The 15,720-nt window shown below is 40.0% G+C and overlaps 1 protein-coding gene across 1 annotated transcript; it reads right to left on the bottom strand.

The window, feature by feature from the left end:
- Positions 1-5,243: 5,243 nt before the first annotated feature.
- Positions 5,244-7,485, bottom strand: LOC143861540 (uncharacterized). The gene is made up of 3 exons (XM_077372452.1): positions 7,477-7,485; positions 5,414-7,360; positions 5,244-5,294 (listed from the first exon to the last, which is right to left on the bottom strand). Exons 1-3 carry the CDS (start codon positions 7,483-7,485, stop codon positions 5,244-5,246), a joined length of 2,007 nt encoding a protein of 668 aa, XP_077228567.1.
- Positions 7,486-15,720: the final 8,235 nt, after the last annotated feature.

The raw sequence follows: 15,720 nt of genomic DNA, 5'->3' as shown, positions 1-15,720 counted from the left end.
ATACCACACACCCATACCAGTTAGCCTGTATCAATGAAATTGCTAGTACTGTGACATGTACGGTCCTATGTCGTAATGTGATGTAACGACCTTCACGATTGGGTATTAGTAGCTTTGTTTGATTAAGGCAAAATTTGAGGTGCTACTCTTATCAGCATTCTTTTGTGGCCATTGTAATCCGGAGAGTCGTTTTCAAACTAAATATTTTGATTAAGTTTTCAAACTAAAGATTTTGATAGCAAAGTTTTCTATCAATGTCCTATGCAGTCCAAGTGGGAGAATGTAAGATTTTTATGGACTTGCAGAGTGCATATTTTACCTTTTGTAAAACTGGATTGTAGAGAATGTTTGATTATGGTAAAGAGTAATCCAGATCGGCTCATATTCGGTTAGTGATCAGTAAGGTTTGAACCGGGAGCACCTTAGCCACGTGGGATCACGTTGGAAAGGGTATGGTAATGGGTTAATAATGTGTGGGCCCGTTGTAAGCCCAATAAGGTTTGTTGGCTTATTTGAGGGACAAGAGTCCATAATGGGCCGGCTATAGGGTTTCCTTTATGTTATTATAAATACGGGATTGGTCCCTGCTCTCACATATAAGGTTGTATTTCTTCCCATTAGAATACACATATGGAAGTGGAGAGAGTAGAAGACCGCCCATAACATTCTTTGTTTTGTAGACTTTAGAATCATGATAAGATCAAGCATTGTGAATCACTGAAGCATCTAATAGAGGTATTTATGCTCAATCGCCTATCTCGTTTATATTTGTTCAATTACATGCTTATGATTTGATCACGCTATTTTAGCTTTACAATGCGTTCTTCGGCGATCTTGGAGATCGGACAGATATAAAATTCTTGCACTTTTCTTTGCTTTTTTTTTTTTTTGAGAAAAAGATAGATCTTGATCTATGCCACGAGCAAGGGGACGCACGAGATCCGATCAAGAACGGATGCTTTGATCTACACCACAAGCGAGGGAACACATGAGCTCAATCAAATGCAGAATTGTCAAATAATTCTATCATTCAGCCTCTAATACACCATGAAATTCCCAAACTACCCCTAATGAAACCAAAAAGACCATTAATGTAACGTCCCGGATTCTCAGGCTAAATTTTGAGGCAATTCTGAGCCTAGCTCTTTATAAAACAGAGCAAACGAGCCCCAAAAATCCGGATTGCTACGCCTCTCAAAAAAAATAAAAGAGGCACAAAGCACATTCATTCTTTCATACAGCGGAAGTCTTAGTTAAAAACAAATCTTTTATTTAATGAAATAGAGACAAAAATAAGGGAAGAGAATTTTATTCCAATACTTTCAATAATAATTCCACAAATTTGCCAAATTAAATATCCATGCCCCAAAGGACTTTGGAAAGAAAACTAAAAGAAATAAATAACTGCCTAAACTATGCCATCTCTCCCCATCCCATTGCCTAGGTCATCTCATCAGCAAATGCTCCTTCGTTTTGATCGATTTGCTGGTTTTCTGGATTTTCGCCATTAAAGTCTGTTGAAAAGTTTTAAAGGTCAGGATGCAAGAATAACGGTTATGCAGAGTAATAAAACTTAACTTAGGCAATTGAAGATGTAAAGATATAATCATCTCATATTAGAGGCATATCAAAGAAATTTAGCATATCAAGAAAGACATGGTATTTGGTGCAACAATAAGCAATAATATAGAGGTTTTTCTAATAACACCTTTGAATTTGCAAAAATAGGACTCCTTGTTAAATATGATTGTTCATTAGAAGCTATTGCTCTAGTCATTAGAATCTAAGGTTCTAAAATCGTTTAGAGACTATGCTCTTCCCTTTCCTTCCCCATTAATTTCTATACACAATGATACCCATGTAGAATTATAACCTTCGAACTGTTTTTGTACGAAGATACCTTTCGCACTGTTTTTGTACGAGGAGTTCACGTAGTTCTTTTGACCTTCTCGCCCCTTTTTGGGTACGAGGGAAATGGTATCAAGGGTATAAGAAACTATGGCCTTTAAATCATCTCCATCATAGGGTTGTGGGTTTTCAATGAAAGCCATGAATTGGATTCAAGAATCAAGAAACAAAAACATAAGAGGTTTTATCTAAATTTTCAAGAACTCTAGTTATAGTGTAGATTACAAAACATAATCCGAAATCTTGCCTTTGCTTTTGAATGGATTGGTTTGATTGATGTGATTGATTACTTGAATGGAGAGAATTGAATGAAGCTTGATGGATCTTGGAGTTGAAAGCCCTTCCTTCTTCTCCCTTTCCTTGAATTCTCCTTTTCTTATTCTCCTTAGGTTTTAGGGTTTTGATTTATGAAGAACATTAGGTTAAGATAGTGTATATATATGGTCATGAATCTTTCTAGGGTTTGTTTGGGTGTTAACTTACCAAAAAAGGATGGAAATCGGCACTTCATAGAGAGTTTGGAAACTCTCGGATTCTCAATCCGCGACGTTCTCGGAGTTCCGAGGCATTTTCTCGGAGTTCCGAGAATTCTCGGAGTTCCGAGAAATGCTCTCGGAGTTCCGAGAACCGGATTCCAAAACTACTGTCCGATTTCTCGGAATTCCGAGGTGATTTTCTCGGAGTTCCGAGATCTCTCCAGTAGTTCTCGGAGTTCCGAGAATTATTCTCGGAATTCCGAGTTTTTTTTTTTTTTTTTTTTTTTTTTTTTTTTTTTTTTTTTGAGGGTTGTTACACTCTACCCCCCTTAGAGGAATTTCGTCCTCGAAATTAGATCTCTCTCATAGGGTAAACCGAAAACAACCGATTATTATACAACAGATTATAAATGAGAAGTAAGGAATATACCTCCGAGCAAATGCGGATATTTCTTCAAGATTTCCGATTCGCGCTCCCAAGTTGCTTCTTCAATGCCATGATGTCGCCAAAGAACCTTGACCAACGAAATCGTCTTATTTCGCAAAGCTCGCTCTTCTCGATCTAAAATCTTCACAGGTCCTTCAGAAAAAGACCAATCTTCTTGAAGCTCGACATCATCCTCGGCCAAAACATGTGAAGGGTCGGGATGATACAATCGAAGCATCGATACATGAAAAACATCATGCATCCGCTCCAAATTAGAAGGCAACTTCAATTTATAAGCTCTTGCCCCAATCCTTTTCACAATTCGGTAGGGTCCAATAAAACGAGGAGTCAACTTCCCTTTCTTTCCAAAACGCATTACTGCCCTGAACGGCGAAATCTTCACAAAAACCATATCGCCTTCAGCGAATTCTAAATCTCTCCTCCGCTGATCGGCATAACTCTTCTGTCGACTCTGCGCGATCTTCAAACGATCCTTAATCAATGCAACTTTTTCAGTCGACTCTCGAACCAACTTTGGTCCAAGCAATTGCTTCTCACCAACTTCAGCCCAGCACAAAGGTGATCTGCAGGCACGGCCATATAGAGCTTCGAATGGAGCCATCTGAATACTCTGTTGGTAGCTGTTGTTGTAAGCAAATTCACATAGAGGCAAATGCTTCTCCCAATCTCCACCAAAATCTAGAACACAAGCTCTCAACAAATCTTCAAGGATCTGATTTACCCTTTCAGTCTGACCATCAGTCTGAGGATGATATGCTGTACTGAAACTCAACTTCGAACCCAAAGCAGAATGTAAGCTCTTCCAGAATCCCGAAGTGAAACGAGAGTCTCGGTCAGAGATTATGGTCGAGGGCACACCATGATACCTAACGATCTGAGCCACATATGTTTCAGCAAGCTTTTCCAACTTCCAATCTTTCTTAATTGGAATGAAATGAGCCGATTTAGAAAGACGGTCCACAATCACCCAGATACCATCACAATTGCTCTTCGATTTGGGTAAACCCATGATAAAATCCATGGACAAGCTATCCCATTTCCACATGGGAATCTCCAAAGGATCCAATGTACCTCCAGGTTTCTGATGCTCTGCCTTTACTTTCTGACAAGTTAGGCATTTAGAAACATACTCAGCAATGTCCCTTTTCATTCCACTCCACCAAAGATTCCTTTTCAAGTCTTGGTACATCTTTGTGTTACCTGGATGGATGGTGTAACGAGACTTATGTGCCTCATCCAAAATGTCCCTTCTGATTTCTTCCTTAGCTGGCACACAAATTCTGTCTTTAAAGAACAAACATCCATCCTCTCCTACTGAAAACTTTGGTTTAGAATCAACTTCAGCTTTTAATTTCAAAATTCCTTCATCATCTATCTGAGCTGCTTTAACAGTTTCTATGATATTCGACCGAACTCGAATATTAGCAATAAAGGATTTATCGCCAATTTCGCAAGTTCCCAAATCTAAATCTCTGAACCGCTCAAGCAATTCCCATTCTTCCATCATCAAACAGGCCATCATAGGGTGTTCTTGTCGGCTAAGAGCGTCGGCCACTACATTAGCCTTGCCTGGATGATAACTCAAAGTGAAGTCATAATCCTTCAAAAATTCAACCCATCTTCTCTGTCTCATATTCAGCTCTTTCTGATCAAAAAGATACTTGAGGCTCTTATGATCTGTAAAAACCTCAAACTTGACACCATACAAGTAGTGTCGCCATATCCTCAAAGCGAAAACCACTGCTGCTAATTCCAGATCATGAGTTGGGTAATTCACTTCGTGCTTCTTCAACTGCCTCGAACCATAGGCAATGACCTTGCCTGATTGCATGAGCACGCAACCCAAACCTCGAAATGATGCATCACTATACACCACAAAATCTCCTTCTGCGGTAGGAAGTATCAAAACTGGAGCTGATGTCAATATTTTCTTCAATTCTTGAAAACTGCTTTCACATTCTTCATTCCAAACATATTTAACATTCTTCCTGGTCAATTTAGTCAAAGGTCCAGCTAAAATTGAAAAGCCTTCAACAAACTTCCTGTAATACCCGGCCAGACCCAAGAAACTTCTGATCTCAGTAACATTGGTAGGCTGCTTCCAAGAAGTAACTGCTTGAATCTTAGCAGGATCCACTTCAATTCCTTCTTTTGATATCACATGACCCAAAAATGTAACACGCTCGAGCCAAAACTCACATTTAGAGAATTTTGCATACAACTGATTCTTTCTCAAAGTCTCCAATGCAAGTCCCAAATGCTTAGCATGCTCCTCTTCAGATTTCGAGTAAATAAGGATGTCATCTATGAATACCACCACGAACTGATCCAAAAATGGCTTGAATACTCTATTCATCAAGTCCATAAATATGGCTGGTGCATTTGTCAATCCAAATGGCATTACGACAAATTCATAGTGACCGTATCGAGTACGAAAAGCTGACTTTGAAATGTCCTCGTCTCTGATACGCAACTGATGATATCCAGATCTCAAATCAATCTTCGAGAAATGAGTAGCTCCTTGCAACTGGTCAAAGAGATCGTCTATCCGAGGAAGAGGATAGCGATTCTTGATAGTCACCTTATTCAGCTGCCTGTAGTCAATGCACAAGCGAAGACTACCATCCTTCTTCTTTACAAATAGCACAGGAGCTCCCCATGGGGATGAACTGGGTCTAATAAATCCCTTCTCCAACAATTCTGATAACTGCTCCTTCAATTCTTTCAATTCAGCCGGGGCCATTCTGTAAGGTGTTTTAGAAATAGGCTCGGTCCCTGGCACAAGATCGATAGTAAAGTCGATCTCTCGGTGGGGAGGTAATTCAAAGTCGTCTGGAAAGACATCCAGAAACTCCCTCACCACAGGGATGTCTGAAACAGACAACTCAATACCGACTTCTTCCTTCTCCATGAAAGCCAGAAAGCATTCACATCCTTTATTGATCAACTTCTGAGCTTTCACAGCTGCAATTACTTTAATCTTCTTCATAGGGCGCTTCACTCCCTCAAAAACGATTTCTTCTTCTCCAGGAATTGCAAATTTCACGATTTTATGAAAGCAATCCACATTAGCATGATAAGCTGCTAGCCAATCCATACCAAGGATAACTCTAAAATCGTTCATCTCCAATAGCACTAAATCAGCCAAAAGCTCTCTACCACCTATCTTTATAATACATCCCTTACACACTAAATTTGTAATTACATCATCTCCTAAAGGAGTAATAATTCTCAAAGGGAAATTTAGAGTAATAGGGGTCAAATTCAGTTCCTTCGCAAAAATTGGCGATATGAATGACAAGGTAGAGCCAGAATCTACAAGAATATGCACAGATGTATTATTAACAAAAAGCTGACCTTCAATGACTGCGTCGGAGGCATCAGCGTCTTGTTGATTAAGCGCATAGACTCGGTTGACAGGTGCTTGAGATGCACTCTTCTCCGGATTCTGCTGGCGATTCTGATACCCTTTCCACTGATTCTGCTGCTGCTGCTGCGCTGGGGGTTTCTGCTGCTGCTGATTATTATTAATTCGGTTCCCCTGATTCATTGCTGGCTGAAAATTCTGCTGCTGCCTTTGAGGTCTCATGTCCCTAAATGTAGGCTTAGGACACTCCAAAATCTTGTGACTCGGGTCTCCACAGTTGTGGCAGACATTCATCGTCTTCCAACACCTTCCAGCATGAAATTTTCCGCAAATAGCACAAGGAACCCTTGCAGGAACTCCATCTTCCATTCTCTGTCTCTTAGGCGGCGGCACTTGATTCCTGCTCCCTGATGGCGGCATTCTGGCGGCCATAATCACTTTCTCACTACGCTCAGCCATCTCGGCTTTTGCGCAAGCTTCTACCAAAGTCTGAGGTTCATGAAGAACAACTTTCGCCATAAGAGATGGGCGAAGGTTGTCAACAAACTTCGAAACTTTATCCTCCTCTGTAGAGGCATAGCCAGGTGCATACCTCGACAACTGCCTAAACTTGGCTCCATACTGAGCCACAGTAAAAGATCCCTGCTTCAGAGACGCAAACTGAGATGCCAATTCCCTCTTAACATGGTTAGGAAAGAATTGGTTGTTGAACCGTACTTTGAATTCGGTCCACGTCTCATTCTTAGCATAAGGATAATTTTGCAGTAAGGATCTCCACCACACTCCTGCTTGGTCCTTTAGTAAAAAGGTAGCCAAACGGATTTTCTGAATATCACTGCACTCCATCACTTCAAAAATTCCTTCCACTTCCAAAATCCAGTGGTCTGCAACCAAAGGGTCTCCCACTCCTGTAAACTCCGATGGCCTGTAGTCCCTGAATTGCCTGTGCAACTTAGTCGGATCTGCTGCAGGCGCATGGCGAGCTGCTAGAGTGGTTGCAATGTTCTGCAAAGCGGCCTGATTAGCTGCTTGGTTAGCAGCCTGTGCCTGAGCTTGACCTCTAAGGAGATCAGCAATCATGAGTAAAGGATCTGCTCCTTCACCAACATGGGCATCACCACGACCTCTCCTAGCATTACCTCGCAACTCTCTTTGATCCATCTGTCAAAAGAACACACAATTGTTAGTTCATAAAAATTCTAATTTACTTAATTTAATTATGATCATGTAAATTATGGTTAGGTTGTACTTTAGTTAATTAGGTTCAACTACCCAACCTTAGACATATACCCAGACTCGTACTAGGTTCCTCACTGACTAACCTAGATAGGCTCTGATACCACCTCTGTAACGACCCGGATTCTCAGGCTAAATTTTGAGGCAATTCTGAGCCTAGCTCTTTATAAAACAGAGCAAACGAGCCCCAAAAATCCGGATTGCTACGCCTCTCAAAAAAAATAAAAGAGGCACAAAGCACATTCATTCTTTCATACAGCGGAAGTCTTAGTTAAAAACAAATCTTTTATTTAATGAAATAGAGACAAAAATAAGGGAAGAGAATTTTATTCCAATACTTTCAATAATAATTCCACAAATTTGCCAAATTAAATATCCATGCCCCAAAGGACTTTGGAAAGAAAACTAAAAGAAATAAATAACTGCCTAAACTATGCCATCTCTCCCCATCCCATTGCCTAGGTCATCTCATCAGCAAATGCTCCTTCGTTTTGATCGATTTGCTGGTTTTCTGGATTTTCGCCATTAAAGTCTGTTGAAAAGTTTTAAAGGTCAGGATGCAAGAATAACGGTTATGCAGAGTAATAAAACTTAACTTAGGCAATTGAAGATGTAAAGATATAATCATCTCATATTAGAGGCATATCAAAGAAATTTAGCATATCAAGAAAGACATGGTATTTGGTGCAACAATAAGCAATAATATAGAGGTTTTTCTAATAACACCTTTGAATTTGCAAAAATAGGACTCCTTGTTAAATATGATTGTTCATTAGAAGCTATTGCTCTAGTCATTAGAATCTAAGGTTCTAAAATCGTTTAGAGACTATGCTCTTCCCTTTCCTTCCCCATTAATTTCTATACACAATGATACCCATGTAGAATTATAACCTTCGAACTGTTTTTGTACGAAGATACCTTTCGCACTGTTTTTGTACGAGGAGTTCACGTAGTTCTTTTGACCTTCTCGCCCCTTTTTGGGTACGAGGGAAATGGTATCAAGGGTATAAGAAACTATGGCCTTTAAATCATCTCCATCATAGGGTTGTGGGTTTTCAATGAAAGCCATGAATTGGATTCAAGAATCAAGAAACAAAAACATAAGAGGTTTTATCTAAATTTTCAAGAACTCTAGTTATAGTGTAGATTACAAAACATAATCCGAAATCTTGCCTTTGCTTTTGAATGGATTGGTTTGATTGATGTGATTGATTACTTGAATGGAGAGAATTGAATGAAGCTTGATGGATCTTGGAGTTGAAAGCCCTTCCTTCTTCTCCCTTTTCTTGAATTCTCCTTTTCTTATTCTCCTTAGGTTTTAGGGTTTTGATTTATGAAGAACATTAGGTTAAGATAGTGTATATATATGGTCATGAATCTTTCTAGGGTTTGTTTGGGTGTTAACTTACCAAAAAAGGATGGAAATCGGCACTTCATAGAGAGTTTGGAAACTCTCGGATTCTCAATCCGCGACGTTCTCGGAGTTCCGAGGCATTTTCTCGGAGTTCCGAGAATTCTCGGAGTTCCGAGAAATGCTCTCGGAGTTCCGAGAACCGGATTCCAAAACTACTGTCCGATTTCTCGGAATTCCGAGGTGATTTTCTCGGAGTTCCGAGATCTCTCCAGTAGTTCTCGGAGTTCCGAGAATTATTCTCGGAATTCCGAGTTTTTTTTTTTTTTTTTTTTTTTTTTTTTTTTTTTTTTTTTTTTGAGGGTTGTTACAATTAAGGACAATTACAACAAGTAAAATGTCTAAACAAGACAACACATGGACAAGTAAAGACAACTAAACTAAGGAGCCATGTAGGAGCTGATGTGTATCAAGAGGATGCTCCTGCATCAAATTACCCTCCTTGAAAAGAGCTTGTCCTTTCCACGACAGAAGACGGTGAGCAGCACTTCGATTTAAAATTTTAGTCCACAAGTGTACACAATTTCAGCCTTTATTGTTCATGTCCTCTTTTGAATTCAGTTAAGCCTGAAAAAAATTAAAAAAATTAAAAAAAACTTTATGTACTTGTTGTTGTTGTTGTACTAATTTCAGTCACAACCTGCTGACAATTTGGCCCATTGCATAAGAATTTAAGCTACTTGTTCGCATTCCTTAACCCCAAAACAAGTAGATCTGGCTGAGTCTAGCAAAGCACTTTGATGCAGTATCTTGCAGGGAGCCGGTGCTCAATTGTGGAGGCGATGGCCTTCAGCAATCAAGAACCTTGTGTAGGAAATGGAATTGGAAGTCTGTGTAACTGGAGACAAGCTGAAATCAGACTGGTAACTTTCCTGCTGCTAAAGTCAGTTGGAAACTTCAACCAAGTTCAACTAGGAATTCACCAAGAGAAACAGGGCTAAACCCAGCTAAACTCAAATTTCCCTGTAATACAAAATTGAACCAACCCAAATCTAGAGTATTCAAAGTCTGATGTCAACCATCATCTCATCCTGCGAAATTGTGTTGCTGTTCCTCAATCCCAAACAGAAACAAACCACAACCTGATTAACTTTGGTATCCAAATGTCAGTTTCCACAAAATTCAATCAGAAATTTCAGGCCACCTGCTCTTCTCTGTTTTGTGAACCTCCACATTGAACTAAGGCGCACTTGATCACTGATGCTTTGTTGATTTTGGTAGATCAGTATACTTGAAGGAAACTTACAATCCCAACATGCATTATGATGCAGTGGCATATCCATGTGGATCCGTAGGAAAATGCCATTTGTTATCCATGTGGCACATCTATGTGGTTTGACTTGGTCTTGCGTTTTGCATGGGAATTTAGATAAGCAATTACTATGTCTAGTTTTTAGTATGTGTTAGTTAAGTCTTTCTTTAATGATTTATAGGGACTTTGTTAAGACTTATTGTGTTTGTATTTTGACTACTTAGGAAATGGTATTGTCATGAAAATTATCCTAGAAGTTATTATAGGGTATTGAGAATAGGTATAGAAGTTATTGGTAAGTCATTTTCCATATATCTCATTTACTTCTTGTATCTCCAAATATATCAATGAGAATGAACAAAGAGGGGATGATAGTTTTTGGTTAAAAAAAAAAGAAAGCTTTTCTAAGCATTTAGCAAGAGTTCTACTTCTTGTGTTTTTTCTACAATCCTAAGGATTGCGATCGTTGATCCGAACGGTATCAAAGTGGTATCAGAGCATCTAGGTGTAACCTTACGACGGTGATCGTGAGGCGATCCTACGCTAGTGCTTACCAACGAGAAATTTGGGCTAGTTCAAGTTTCTCAATGGCCAATCGACGTCGCCGAGGTCCGATTGAACGAGAAGCTCCTAATCGAGAAAGGGATCTTCGTGATATCGAGATTGAGGAATTGAGGCGTCAAGTCCAAACCCTCATCGAGAGGTTAGCTCTTCAAGAGCCTCAAGATGAGGTGGAAGAAAACAATGAATCGGAGTTGGACGTCAACCTTTTCGCTCGGCCACACCAACGCCAAGGAGAGAGTGACGGTTCTTCTTCGAGACATCCCCCTTTACGTCAACATTTCATCGATGTTAAGGTGGAGGTTCCCGAGTTTGAAGGAAAGATGCAACCGGATATCTTCATAGAATGGCTTACTACTGTTGAACGGTTTTTTTATTATAAAGAAGTTCCTGACGAGCACAAAGTGAAAATCGCGGCAATCAAACTTCGCAACCATGCCTCAATATGGTGGGAACGATTAAAGCTTCATCGAGAAAAGACCGAAAAATCAAAAATCAGATCTTGGGAGAAAATGAAGAAAGAGCTTCGTAAGAAATATTTATAGGAAAATTATCTACAAGATGCTTTTGTGGATATGTACCAATTCCAACAAGAGACTCGTTCCGTTAATGAATATACGGAAGAGCTTGACAATAAGATGGTGTGATGTGGAGTTGCCGAACCCGAAGAACAAACTATTGCCCGTTATCTAGGAGGGTTGAGGCATGACATTAAAGAAAAGGTGCTATTGGTCCTTCAATGATGTTCCTCGCTTGGCAAGCAAAGTGGAAAAACAATACCGGCTACGACAAGATCAAGGGCCAACGAGTTCTTTTAGAACTCGGAATTTAGGTCATGAGTCTACTCCTAACCGGGGGAGTTCTTCTCATTCTCGTCCCTCTAATAATGTCTCTCGACCGCCCAAGCGTGATGCAGCTCCAACTTATAAACGGCCTAATCCTTCGTCAATCCAATGCTTCAAATGCCAAGGATATAGTCATATTGCATTGGAGTGCCCCAATCGCAAAGTTGTCTCTCTTGTGAATGGTGAAATACAAGAGAACGAAGATGAAGAACCGACAAGCGATCCACAAGAAGATGAAGAGGATGTCGTCCATAGTGATCAAGGCGAGCTCCTTGTAGTCCGAAGAGTTATGAATATGGACCACTTTAAAGAAGACAATGATTGGCTTCGCCACAATATTTTTCATACCCGTTGTACATCTCATGGCAAGGTTTGCAATGTTATCATCGATCCAGGTAGTTGTGAAAATATTGTCGCAACGGTGATGGTGGAGAAATTGAACCTCAAGACCGAACCTCATCCTCATCCTTACTCCCTTTCTTGGATTAATCATAGAAATGAGGTAAAGGTGTCTAAATGCCTTGTTCCTTTCTCAATTGGTACTAAATCTAAAGATGAAATTTGGTGTGATGTGCTACCTATGGATGCTTGTCATTTACCCTTGGGAGTTTGATCGCGAAGTCATCCACGATGGTTTCAAGAATACCTATTCTTTTGTTAAGGATGGAGTTAAGGTGACTTTGGCTCCTTCTAGCATGGAAAAGGGACTCAAACCCGACAAGGGGGAGAGTAACTTTTTTCTTTCCAAAACCGAGTTTGATCAAGAGACCAAGGAAAATGGCATGTCCTATGCACTACTCGTTGTTGAAGTTAATGAGGAGCATGATTCTTTCCCTACGGAGCTTGCACCAATCCTTGAGGAATTTCAAGATGTTGTACCTAGTGAAATTCCTCCCGGACTACCTCCTATGAGAAGCATCCAACATTGTATAGATTTTATTCCGGGCTCTACTCTTCCAAACAAGGCGGCTTACTGAATGAGTCCAAAAGAACATGAGGAACTTCAACGGCACGTGAAAGCATTAGTTCGTGTGCCGTCCCCGCCTTACTTGTTCCAAAAAAAGATGGCTCTTGGAGGATGTGCATCGATAGTAGAGCGGTAAACAAGATCACCATCAAATATCATTTTCCTATTCCAAGACTTGAAGATATGCTTGACCAACTTGCCGGTTCTCAAGTCTTCTCAAAGTTGGATCTTAGAAGTGGCTATCATCAAATCTACATGAGACCCGGAGATGAATGGAAGACGGAATTTAAAACTCGTGATGGATTATATGAATGGCTTGTTATGCCATTTGGACTTTCGAATGCTCCAAGTACTTTCATGCGTCTTATGAATCAAGTCTTCAAGCCCTATATCGGTAAATTTGTTGTGGTTTATTTTGATGACATGCTCATTTATAGTAAGAGTCAAGAAGAGCATTTGGACCATCTTTGGCAAATTTTTGCTACACTTCGAGAGGAGAAGCTATATGTCAATCTTTCAAAGTGTGAGTTCTTGACCAATAGCCTCATCTTTTTAGGCTATGTGATCTCAATTGAAGGCATTATGGTTGATCCCAAAAAGGTGGAAGCTATTACAAGTTGGCCGGTACCGCGCAACATTCATGAAATCCGAAGTTTTCATGGTTTGGCAACTTTCTACAAGAGGTTCATTCGGCATTTTAGTTCTATGATGGCTCCTATCATGGATTGTCTCAAAGGCGGAACTTTTCAATGGACTGAAGAAGCCCAAGATAGCTTTGAACTTATCAAGAAGTTGATGACGGAAGCTCCTTTACTTGCTCTCCCCGATTTTGATAAGATTTTTGAAGTGGATTGTGATGCCTCCAATGTGGGTATTGGTGCGGTTCTTAGTCAAGAAGGACAACCTATTGCTTTCTTTAATGCTAAGCTTGGTGATGGGTGAAAAAATTATTCTACTTATGATAAAGAATTTTTTGTGATTGTAGAAGCCCTCCGTTATTGGCGTCATTATCTCATAAGTAAGGAGTTTGTTCTTTACTCCGATCATGAAGCCTTGCGCTAAAACAACCGCCAACACAAATTAAGCGTTCAACATGCTAAGTGGGTGGATTTTATTCAATCTTTTAATTTCATCATCCGTCACAAGGCCGGTAGTCAAAATCAAGTGACGGACGCTCTTAGTCGAAGGCACACTCTTCTCTCCACTCTTGAAGTTAGGGTCATGGGTTTTGACTTCATCAAGGATCTTTATGTTGAGGATATGAACTTTAGCAATATTTGGTCCCGATGCAAAGAAGGTCCTTGCGAGGACTACTCAATTCATGAAGGTTATTTGTTCAAAGGAAGCTTTGTGTGCATTCCAAAATGCTCTCTACGGCAAGCCATCATTAAAGAGGCTCACGATGGAGGTCTTGGTGGACATTTCAGAAGAGATAAAACAATCTCTCTTATTAAGGAACACTTCCTTTGGCCAAAGATGGGTAAAGATGTTGAACGTCATCTCCAACAATGTCGCATTTGTCATATGGCGAAAAGTAGGGTACAAAACACCGGTCTCTATTCTCCCCTTCCCATTCCTCAAGCTCCTTGGGAAGATGTGAGTTTAGACTTCGTTTTGGGCCTTCCCCGAACGCAAAGGAAGAAAGATTCGGTCATGGTGGTTGTTGATCGTTTCTCCAAGATGACGCATTTTGCGGCATGTGAAAAGACTTATGATGCATCCAAAGTGGCCGATCTCTACTTCCGAGAAATTGTTAAGTTGCATGGTATTCCAAAAACTTTCACATCGGATAGGGATCCAAAATTTGTTGGTCATTTTTGGAGAACATTATGGGCGAAGATGGGGACTAAACTCCAATTTAGTTCTTCTCACCATCCTCAAACCGATGGTCAAATGGAGGTGATCAATCGAACTCTTGGCAACCCATTCGGAGTTATGTAGGAGGAAATAAGAAGCAATGGGATCTTGTTCTTGCACATGCCGAATTTGCATATAATCGCTCCACTAGCCACACCACCGGTGCTAGTCCTTTTGAGGTAGTGTATGGGTGTAATCCTCAATGTCCTCTTGATTTAGTTCCTCTTCCTATTACTACTAAGTTGAGCGGCGATGCGGAGGCAAGAGCGAAGGAGATTAAGAAAATTCATGAAAGAGTTCGATCTAATATTGAAAAGAACACCCAAAAGTATAAGGCACGGGCAGACAAGCATAGGAGAAAGATTGATATCAATGAAGGAGATCTTGTATGGATTCATCTTCGCAAAGAGCGTTTTCCACCCGGGAAGTTTGGCAAGCTTCAAGATCGTGCGGATGGTCCTTTTCGAGTGCTAAAGAAAATTGGAGATAATGTGTTCAAGATTGAATTACCTGGTGATTACGGTGTTTCAGCTACTTTCAATGTTTCTGATCTTATCCCATACCATGAAAATACCTTGGTCAACTCAGAGATGAGTTGACGTTCAACCGGGGGAGAATGATGCAGTGGCATATCCAAGTGGCACCGTAGGATAATGCCATTTGTCATCCATGTGGCACATCTATGTGGTTTGACTTGGTCTTGAGTTTTGCATGAGAATTTAGATAAGCAATTACTATGTCTAGTTTTTAGTATGTGTTAGCTAAGTTTTTCTTTAATAATTTATAGGGACTTTGTTAAGACTTATTGGGTTTGTATTTTGACTACTTAGGAAATGGTATTGTCATGAAAATTGTCCTAGAAGTTATTATAGGGTAATAAAAATAGGTATAGAAGTTATTGGTAAGTCATTTTTCATGTATCTCATTTACTTCTTGTATCTCCAAATATATTAATGAGAATGAACAAAGAGGGGATTATAGTTTTTGGTTAAAAAAAAGAAAGCTTTTCTAAGCATTTAGCAAGAGTTCTACTTCTTGTGTTTTTTCCACAATCCTAAGGATTGCGATCGTCGATCCGAACGGTATCAAAGTGGTATCAGAGCATCTAGGTGTAACCTTATGACGGTGATCGTGAGGCGATCCTACGCTAGTGCTTACCAACGAGAAAACCGTAATTTTTAGTTGGGAAAGATGAGCGCATTACAGTCATTTTCTCCTCTTAGCCCACTCCTTCATGATAAAAAAAAACTCCTAGAAAGATGAGGGGGTGTCTTTGGTGAAGTCGATACCACGGGGTCACAAGTGGAATTTGGCCATAGTTGAGGGGGTGTAAATGTAATTATCCCTAATCTTTTATACTTTAACAATATTGAAGTTCATAAATGTAGAAAT

Source organism: Tasmannia lanceolata, unplaced genomic scaffold (genome assembly GCF_043159265.1).
Source record: "Tasmannia lanceolata isolate RefF3 unplaced genomic scaffold, GAP_Taslan_0.1 ptg000037l, whole genome shotgun sequence".
Taxonomy (NCBI): Eukaryota; Viridiplantae; Streptophyta; class Magnoliopsida; order Canellales; family Winteraceae; genus Tasmannia; species Tasmannia lanceolata.
This window is presented reverse-complemented; position numbering and strand designations above follow the sequence as displayed.